The sequence below is a fragment of the Aythya marila genome (genome assembly GCF_965140915.1).
Source record: "Aythya marila genome assembly, chromosome: 4".
NCBI lineage: Eukaryota > Metazoa > Chordata > Aves > Anseriformes > Anatidae > Aythya > Aythya marila.
Window position 1 is genome coordinate 52,365,080 of NC_139045.1, and position 10,312 is coordinate 52,375,391.

The 10,312-nt window shown below is 45.9% G+C and overlaps 1 protein-coding gene across 1 annotated transcript; it reads right to left on the reverse strand.

The window, feature by feature from the left end:
• Nucleotides 1-5,656: 5,656 nt before the first annotated feature.
• UCHL1 (ubiquitin C-terminal hydrolase L1) lies at nucleotides 5,657-10,312 on the reverse strand. Its single transcript, XM_082758566.1, has 9 exons — nucleotides 10,201-10,312; nucleotides 10,091-10,102; nucleotides 9,846-9,974; nucleotides 8,677-8,827; nucleotides 7,331-7,416; nucleotides 7,207-7,254; nucleotides 6,773-6,842; nucleotides 6,348-6,406; nucleotides 5,657-6,076 (listed from the first exon to the last, which is right to left on the reverse strand). Exons 1-9 carry the CDS (start codon nucleotides 10,231-10,233, stop codon nucleotides 5,990-5,992), a joined length of 675 nt encoding a protein of 224 aa, XP_082614692.1. The 5' UTR covers nucleotides 10,234-10,312; the 3' UTR covers nucleotides 5,657-5,989.

The following is a 10,312-nucleotide window of genomic DNA, read 5'->3' on the forward strand; positions in this document are numbered from 1 at the left end:
TCCGGCTCCAACTGTAAGCAGCAGTGGAAATACCATCAAGTGTCTGGCTCAGGAAATCACCTCAGCCTATACACGGCTTCAGCTGTGCTTAAGCCCAAGCGAAGTCAGCAGAAATCACGGAGTAGCTGAAAGCTGAGGTGCTCTGTAAGATCAGAGCCTGAGCAACACAGAAATTAGAAGTAATTGCTCCTGTTGCACCCCACGAGATGAACTGAGCTGCTCAGTGTTTGAGCAGAGGACATTTCCCTGCACTATAACCCCACCAAATGTCATAGAGTCTATTGCCAAAGTGATAAAATGACACTTCTTGACCCCGCACGCATGGGGAGTGAGTGTCCCCATGTGATTGCACCTCACAGGGGCCCAGCAGGACAGTGGGTTTACCTTTCAGATATACCACCTAAGCTTATAGGGAAAAAAAAGTTTTAATTAATAAATAAATAAATCCATACATAAAAATGCATATTGTTAGCTGCTGCTGGGATGAATATCTCAGGATTATTATTTTTTTTTTTTTTAAATGAAAGAGATTTTAAACTCCATTCCTCCCATGCTTTTCAGCCTGTCTGTGAGTGCTCTGCTCACAGCAAGTGTATTATTCCCTGCAGGCAGTGGGCACGGCGCTCTCCTAGGACTCCCTCTGGTTGCAAACCTCAGTGGGGACAGCCATGAGCTACAAACATCCAGGCAGGGGCTAAGCAAAGGACTGAAGCAGTCTTCTGAGAGGCAGGTATCCTTGCAAGCAGCCATGGCATAGCAGGCCATAGAAATGAGGCAATGCTCGTAAAACGTGTTGTGCAAGACCTGCTTAAACAGCACTATTTTGTTGCCCTGGAATACTGCACTTTCCCAAAGAGCAGCTGTGCACCCACATAAAAACTTTTTGTAAACCCTCACAGCCTCATCCAGGAACATGCATTGGATCAATTTGTGTCAAACAGAGGGCTTTGCACCTATTATAAAAGATTTGCATGATGTTTTACAAGAAAGTTTGTCAGGGCTGCTGTCTGTGCCACTTGCTTCCCAAAACGCAGCAGAGGTTACTTCATGGCTTGTTGCCACAGTCTTGTTGGGATACAGAGAATTGAAAGCCAAGTCCTCAGCTGTGCCTTATAGCTAAGGGAGACCGTGTCCACCTCTGCATGTAGCACTGGGCTGCAACAGGAACCTCTAAGAGCTTTTTTTCTGAAATAGGTAAAAAATAACTCTCCGGTATCCAACCCTTCTCTAGCTTTGTTCAGTAAGAATTGATCCTGTCACAATAAATGGCGTGACCTGACCTTCAGTTTCATTGTTCAGTGAAGGGAGAAAGAATGGTTGGTAAGGTCAGACGAAGCATCAAGGCAGCCAGATAGTGGTATTTTCTCAATGACCTTGTTCCTTCATCAGCACTTCTTCATTCTGTAAAACCACCAGGAACATGGTCACGGCTTTACCACCTAAATCCTCTGTTTGTCAGCCTCAGTACTGCAACCAACCCTTTTTTATATATATAATAATATGCAAATTTGGGTTTATGAATACTCTTCAACTTCATCGTGGACCTAAACTTTCTTTGGGATGGGAGGGGAAAAAAGAAGAAGAAAGTATTATTTCTTGAATTATGATATATTGCGATAGAAGTCTGTGGGAGAAATGTATTGAGGTATTAAAAGGGATTCAGGGGATTATATGTCAATATAATGTCAATATGTCAATACAGACCCTCTTTTGAAGGTGAACATAAGTTCACCTGACTGTTCTCCAGGTCAGTTGAGCTGTGGCTAGCCTAACTCTGAGCTTAGCTAATAAGCCACACTAAGAGGTAGAGAATAGTAATTTAGGCCAAAAGCCAAACTGGTGTAAATATAAACCTGCCTCAAAAACAAAACAAGATATAGGTAGTTGTAGTTCCAGCTCTGCCATCAACTTCATGCATCACCTTAGGTAAATCACTGAATCTATGTCTTAGTTCCTTACCTGCAAAATGGGAATAGTAAAACCCCACTTCTCCCTCTCTGAACACATTAAGAGTGGGAGCTGTTCTGGTAAGGTTTTAGCATGCATAAAGACTTGAAAAGAAAATGCAATTTGGTCTTCCCATAGTGTTATAAGTAGTTGTGCCTCTCAGCTTGATATTGAATGATCTTAAGCAATAACTGTCTTGTGTTTTTTTTTGTTGTTGTTGTTGTTTGTTTGCTTGTTTTTTGTTTTGTCTTGTTTTGTGTTTTATGGGGCTGTGCTTGAAATGCCAAACCTACTGAAACACATTTGCCCCATCTTGTTCCTCAAACACGATGCAGATCTCCTCACACTGCTTGCTACTATGCTACTAATGTAGGATTGCTTCTCCTCACGTCTTGCTACAGGCCTTGCAACACCAGCTAACCACATCTGAAACTCACCTCGGCAAAAAGTACATAAGAAATGTTCACATCAGCTGCACCTTGCTTGTTATCCTTACGTTGGGCTTCACCTACAACTACATTTATGATGCATGCACTTTTTTAAGGATCTGGGAAATGTCATTAAATCACCTTATCATGATGCTGCTGGAAGGAAAACCCTTTAGAAATGAGCAGGAATTCTCTCCTTGTCCCATTTTCTCCATCAAGTTTTCTCTGCCTTTCTCCAGCACCTCATTCAACGCTGGTTGTTAAATTCTGGTCTCCTCTACACCATCGCTGCAGGTACAGCCTTGCTGGTGCCACGTGGAGGTGGATAACAACTTTCCTCCTCCTGCCGGCCTCGCTCCTGCCAGCGTGACTCCCAGCCTGGGCTGCGTTTTCCCAAGTGCTTGCCTGTTCCCACTCAGTCCACAGTCTCACTGAGCTGCACTCCTGTCATCAGCCTCTTTCCTTACTCCCAGAAGGAAGAAACCTAACAAGGAAACAACACTGCGGGGATTGTACGGCGGTTGAAGACGCAGAGGGTGTTGTATCAGCTGCAAATAACCCACGGACCTGAGCCAAAGGCTATTGAAATGCATAGGAGGCTTCGGACGTTACATCACGCCGAAGTTAACAGTTGGCTAAATTGAGGATTGGGTATTGAGCTCTGCGATCAGAAATGTGCTTTAGCATGTGAGCGGTCCCACTGAAAGCAGCAGGGCTAGGTGTGGACTTCACGTTATGTACCCGTTCAAATAAAAGTGCTGCTGGATCTGCTCCGTCGTTGGTGGCTCCTAAATCAGACTCGGAGCCGAAAGTTTCCCAATGCTGCCACCTACAGAACCGGCTACCTACAGCTTTCAACACACAGCAAAGAGCTGGTAGGAAAATGATTGCAATCTTCAAACCCCATCCAGCACTGACAGTGCACAATGTTCAGTCCTAAACAGATGAACCTGAAATCCTACCTGAGATTCTTAAGTATTTCTCAAGCATGTCCCAGGAAAATTCCCCACTGAGAAATTCCCAGTTCATTGTGTTGGGAGTCCACCCCTAGAAGGCTGCACAAAAGCCGCAGCAACCTGTTTACTCAAATTTAGCAAGCTGCTCAGTAAACTCCTGACGTACCTGGAAGAGCAGCAGCAACCAGTCACCAATTTCTGTCAGAGGGGGGCATGAAACACTAACAGGCCTCAAAAGCTACCTGCCTGCTTCAGTGATTGTCACAATGAAAACCCAGGGACACACCAGGAACAGCTGCACAGCTAATATTGCCAGTTATGATCAATTCAGCTTTCAGATCCTCATCCATTTTTTCTTACCCGTTCCTTACCTCCTTCACCAGAGGCAACTCTATCCCAGCTCCCAAAACCTTGGCCATCCCCAGCAATTCATCCTCCTCTAACCAGGTTGTTTAGAAGAAAGCCCAGCTGCTTGCCAAGCACTTGTTCTAATTTTAGTAAGGGAAAACAGCCTTGCTGGTCTTGTGCATGAGTGGATAGATGACACCCACTCCTTAGTTGTTCTCTTTACTTCCATCCTGTGAAACTGTACCTGGGACCAGAGGGCGAGATAACAGAAAAGGCTGCCACAACCCTTCACCTGCTTTTCCACAGAGCCAAAATTATTCATATATTTGCCTTTCAGGTGATTTTGAATTCAGAAGCTTGAACTGAACAGTGAAAAATATTTGAGATGATAGAATAATTTCACTAGCACTGGATTTGTACTGTTAGGTTAAAAAAACATTGGTGCAATGACTCAGAAATACAGTAGGAACTCGAAGATGGTTTCAGGTGCCTTTAATATTACCTGTGTGACTGTCCACAGGCAAAGCTTCAGCACGTGCCCTAGGCAACACCTAACAGCAGAGCAGTCCCTGCAGAACAAAAGCACCTTCCCCCAGGTACAGCACACAGCTGTTGGGGCTCTGCTCTCCCTCCTAGCGCACCTGGTTTTGGTTTTGCTCCTTCCAGCCTCCCGTGCTCACACCACAGGCAGCTTCCCTCCTCAGACTGCGTTGCCAGGCTGCCTGAGCTGCAGGGGCAGCAGTGAGGAGATTGCTCCAAGGGGGAGGCTGCAGCAGATGCCACAGGAGGCCTCCCTCCACTTCTCATCAGCTTCAGGGGGAGCTGCTGTTGTAGGACAGGGACGCACAACAGCTCTCTCCTTGGCAGGAAGCTTTCACCCTCCTGTTAACCATCAGACTGATGTTTAGAATTGAAGTACCATGATCTTTTTGTTAAGCCCCAGAATCTGAATTTATTAAAAAGCATTGTGAGCCCCTGCTAGCTTCAGCCACCAGGTGACTGTAAGGTCCAATACAGAACACTAGGCATGGCTTCAGGCAAAATTCGTATTTTGAATTACCTTCAAAGCCAGGAATGTTGCAGCATACAGGTAGCAGCAGCCACCACAGAAGTTATGAAGGTACCAGGCACCACACAGCACAGAAACCTACTGGGCTGGCTGGCACCAGCTAGAACAAGGTGTTTAGAAGGCCTTAGCTGAAGGGCACTTTAACCTTTGTTACAGCCAGCTGTAGTATGGGCAGAGAGGTACAGATAAACAGCAGCTAGATGCTGGTAAGAAAAATACTTCCTACTGAAGGTCAGTTGCTTGAGGCCAATGAGTGTGTATTTCATCTTAAAACTTCCCTACCGCTTCCTTTGCACTCATTCAACATGAAGTTTCTTCCTGCAATTCAAAATTCATGTGGGGTTTCCCCCATTTTAAGGTTATTGTGGAAGAAGTGTGATATGACCTTTGAAGGATCTCCCAAACATAGTAACAAGTAAATAAGCCCCCACTAGCTAGCTGAAAATTGTGTTCCACAGCCAGATTTTTTGCCACAGGTAGAAAAAAAACATTCTAGTACCACCTTCTATCAGAAGGTGAAGTGGGACATCAATCAATTCACTGGGCATGCTGTTCACTTGTGCTGACAGTACAAATGGCCTTCCTGTAAAAAGCAGACACCTCAGGCCTACATCTGAGTGTTCATTTATCCCACCTCACCTGAAATTGAAATAAATGTGATGTCAAATTGCAACTTAAGAGCTCGAGCAGAAAAGTAGTGCAGCTCTGAAACATGTTATCCAGACACTAAGGCATCTCCATCCCCATCCCCAAAGGCCTTCAAAGGAAAAGCAGCAACTGCCCTACCCACCTGAGGCAGGTATTATTTAACTCAAGAGAAGGACTTTGAGGGTCCCTTGAAAGCAGTATTTATACGGTGTCACATGCAACTCTGGAGAAAGGACATGAACACTGAACTCCACTTAGTCTTCCAGCAGAAAGTTTTATTCTCATTAAGGACATGGAAATATCAACCAACAGCTCAATTAACAGACACAGATTAAACAAGCCCTGTTAAGCATTTTCTACTTAACATGTGAAAAAACAGAGTCTAAAGACATCCAATGTGTCTAAACTGTTCACGTTAAAACTTGAGCTCATCCTTTAACATAAGCTCAACTGATGTTGCTCCTGTGTATAGCAAAGGGTGGAAACAATTTAAGTTACCAGAACAGCTGTGTTTAACAAGTACTGAAGCACTGGAGTTTAGACTGCATTTACTGTGTGCTATTAGACTGTTTTCCTTGCGCCTCTTCAGAGTCTCAGGCAGACTTGCAGAAAGCCACAGCAGAAAAACGAACTTCTCCTTTCTCACGTTCTGTAAATTGCCTGCAGATCTTAGCAGAATCCTTAAAAAGAAAAACAAGGTTTAGATGATTGGGACACACACTTGCTGTAGAGGCTCTAGGGAAGTCTGTGGCTCCTCCAAGTCCCCACAGAGAAATTACTAACAGCACCAGCTAATAAATATACTTACAGATATCTAGGTCTGTATGACCTTATTACCATGGTGTAAGGAGTAGTTTCCACAGCAAGTACAGAAACTATATCCTGCAAGCACACCCTTCAGCCTTTTAGAAGCCTCATTTTCAGGGAATGAGACAGACTGGGAAGTCTTACCTTCAAGAGCAAGTCATCTGAGCTTGTGCCATGGTTCACAGGAAATGGCATGCGCCCATCTGTAAAAGAAAGTGCTATCACTCAGTGTGCTTACTACTTCTGTAAGAATAGAACTCAGCACAGCAAGCCCAAAAAACAAGTATATAAAGGTCTCTGGAGAAGGTCAGAATAAGTTGTCAATACATGCCCAAATGATAAGGGGACCAAGTATTCCCAGCTCTACAGGAGATGACATGCTTTCCAAGAGAATGTAGGTGTTCAGTGCAACTCACCTTCTATTAAAAATCTAAAAGTGAAAACTATGAATTGGCTTTGAGGATGTCAGTAAACAGCTTGACTAGCAGCAAGCTTCTAGCCCGATCCACCAGCTCTGCTGTACAGCGTGAAGCAGGCACACTCCAACTCTAGAGCTCTCAGGACCTTACCCAGCTCATACAGATGTCCATCCACGTTGGCAAACAGGATGAAGTGGAAGTTCACGCTGTTGTCATCAACCTTAGGACAGACCATTAGATACAGTAGTTAGACTGAAAAAAGCTTACTACTATGAATCCTACCTGTGACTACAAGACAATGACAGCATCAGCAAGAAAAAACACCAGAGAACTAACAAACCAGCTGAAGAGGCCTCTGCAAGGCTTCTAAAAGGTAAAATCCCAAAAGCCCTAACACTAACACTTTAGGAAGTCTGAACCTAAATTTCTAGCCCATTTGAGGAAGAAATCCTGCACATTCACCTGGAAGTCATTTGTTTCTCCTGCCTCATGAGCCATAAGAGTTATCTGCCAGACAAAAGCATGCAGTGCTCTACCACCTTCTATATTCTCTTCTCCCAGGATTTTACCTATTCGGATCTTACCCGACACTGTCCTTCTTGTGCAACAGAGTTGTGGACTTCTTGTATAGCCTGAAAAAGAAAGCAGATACAGGTTACTACATCTGTAAGTGGTGATAGCCATCAGCTACTTGTATAGTTCATGTACCTTATTACTTGCAAAGTGCTTGGCTCTCTCTTCAGGAGAGAGATCAGCTGTTTCATCAAGGAATTTCTTCAGGGCAGACCCCTCATCTGCACAAGATAAAAGATTTTGTTCAGCATAGGTAGAGACCAGACAGCTTACAACACTCAATGCTCATTGTGCTAACTAGGAGTAATTGTATTCAGCCTGGAACCATCTCCAGCATAAACATATTACAACTACCACTTAAAGTGGAAGTAAACTATTTATCCAGAAGCTATTGATGACAATCTACACAAACAGCCAGAGTTCCAGTGCCTCAGGATACTCTGAAGACTCATCTCAAAACAGACTTTCAACTGGGACTTGGCATTCCTGATTTTCCCTGCAGACTTGGCAGAAGCTTACCAGCTTCATGTGTCTTAAAGAACGGTACCAGTGGCAAGAATGCAGTTTTATCTATCCATATTCTGTCAACTGATATTTAAGTTCTGTCCTTTGAGACTCTGCAGATGAATATAGCTCTTGGTTATGCTAGGCTTATTTTGTCTTCCCAGAGCATGAACTAGTAGTGCAGTACTAGGACACACTGAATTCCTAGTCTTACCTGAAAAAGATGCCATAGCACTCAGGGGTGCTATCTCAGAGACACCTTTCAAGGAGCATAAAGCAAAGCTGGTCTGAATCTTGCCTTCCACACATCCTTTTCCTTGGTGTAAGAACCCCTTGGGTCATGTGGGATTTCAAGTTCAAGGGACAGTGACAAGAAGTTGCTGTATTTTGCAGTTTGAACAGGAAGGTACTTTTTGACCCAGTGACAAGCCTTTCTTTTCAAGAACTTGTAAGCCTGCTTGCTAGGAAATGGAAGGCTCCAGTCACCTGTTACCTAGGCCAGTTTTGTATCTTTTCCTATAGAAAGGGAACCAATCAAACCCATCCTTTATAGGAAGTTTATTTCCACACCCATATCATCCTGTATTACTTTCCTACAGAAAAATGAACAATTTAAATTGATTTATGGACTACCCTGAGCAAATCTATGACAGACATAACTGTCATTATGAATTTTATCTGTTCAGTTGACATCAACACCAGTGACAGTGGCCACTTCTGAACATGATGCTTCCAAGTTACAGATACATTGGCCAGTCCTGCCGTGCATCCTCCCCCACCCTACGATACTCACTAGGGTACCTCTGCAGTCACCAGAGTCAAGACATTCACTTCTGCAATTTGTGCTTCTCTCCAACATATACAAAGCCCACTTACCAGCAGCAGCACAACATGTCTACTACAGCTCACACCCACTTAGCCTTCCTCTGTTGTGAAGAACACTGGAAATTCAAGCACTCCAGAACATTCATACTCACCAAGTTTCACCTTGTCTTTGTTATTAGCAACTGCGTGTATCAGACCAATTGTCCCACACGAGTTACTGACAGTCTGCTTCAGGAAATACACCTTGGAACTGATTTCTTGGTCCTTTATTTTCTCAGTCTGTTGTTTCCTGAAGTTCTCATGCTGTAAACACGTAATCATTTCAAACATTTCACTATAGCGTTACCTTTTTATTATGCAAATTGCCACACAGACAGATATGCAGGAGAACCAATACCAGGTCTAGACAGAAAAGACTCGCACAGAGAGTCATCTTCATGGCATGGGTCCAGTAAAGCATTGTAATGCCTACTCTGGATGCAGGCCAAGCCTTAATGGACTACCTGCATGACTCAGTCATATCCAAAAGCATTGCTCTTGGCCTCTCCATCTGTGTCGTACACTGGAAATAGCTTGAGGGGGAAGTCATAATGGACAGGCTCTTTTATCCTCTCAATTGTTTTGCCTATTTAATGAGACTACTCAGCATGTCTCCGCTTTTGTACCGTTAGGTTACCTCCCTTCACAAACCCCTCCCTATCAGCAGGATGTATAGACCAGTGTAAAACCCATTGCTACTGAAAGGTTATAACCTTTCAGTTAATTAACATCAAGCATCTTTTGTTTCAAAGACCACCTCCTCATTCAGTTCTTCAGCATCGGCCGGACAAAGCACCTTAATCACCCAGGAGTGGTTTAGGCCTTCCCGAGCAATGATTCAGCATGATGGCTGAACCACCATTCCCCACACTCAAGGCGGCATTTTCTTCAGCTGGGCACACAAACCGAAGCACAGGAGGTGTATCGGAGCAAGCAGCCTTATTTTCTGGCTTGTTTTCCCTCAGCTCAAGCTGTTTGGAGGCGAGTGCTGAGCACAGGCACCCACCAGACCACACCCACTCCGCAATATCTGACCACTGCCTGCCCAGACAGCATCCCTACCAACCGGGAAAGGTACCCTTACTAAACAGGAAGGTTATAGGCTGCCAGCTTGTTTTTTTATTTCATTTTAGGCACAACCCAGCCTGCAGAAACCCCACAGAGCACTGCCTGCTGTGCAAGCACCAGGGCGAGCTGCAGGCTGGCAGCTCACCCTGCCACCAGCGAGGGGATGGGCAGGGGGTGCCCGGCAGCCCTCGGCACGGCTCAGGGCCCCACCTACCTGCTCGGTGAGGGGGAAGAGCAGCAGCAGGGCGCAGGCCGGGCTGGGCACGGCGCCCAGCGCCTCCTCCTCGAAGCCCAGCACGTCCACGAAGCGCCAGCCGGGGCTCACACCCAGGCGGGCCAGCACCTGCGGGGCACAGCGGGCGGGTGGCACGGCCGCAGCCCCTCAGGGCCCCGCCACCCGCCGCGGTGACACAGGGAACAAGGAAGAGGAGGAGGAGGAGGAAGGCGCCGCGCACTCACTTTGTTCAGCATCTGCAAGACAACGAGGGGGAGACGGGGGCTGAGTGGAAGCTCAACGCCTCGCCTCCCCTCCCCTCCCCTCAACTCACCGCCCGGCCCCCCGCGCGCACCTCAGGGTTGATCTCCATGGGCTGCCACGCCATGGCTGCAGGCAGGAGGCGATGTCCCCTCACGCGGCGATGTCCCCCGGTAGCGGCAGCAGCACCGCCCGCACCTCGCCGC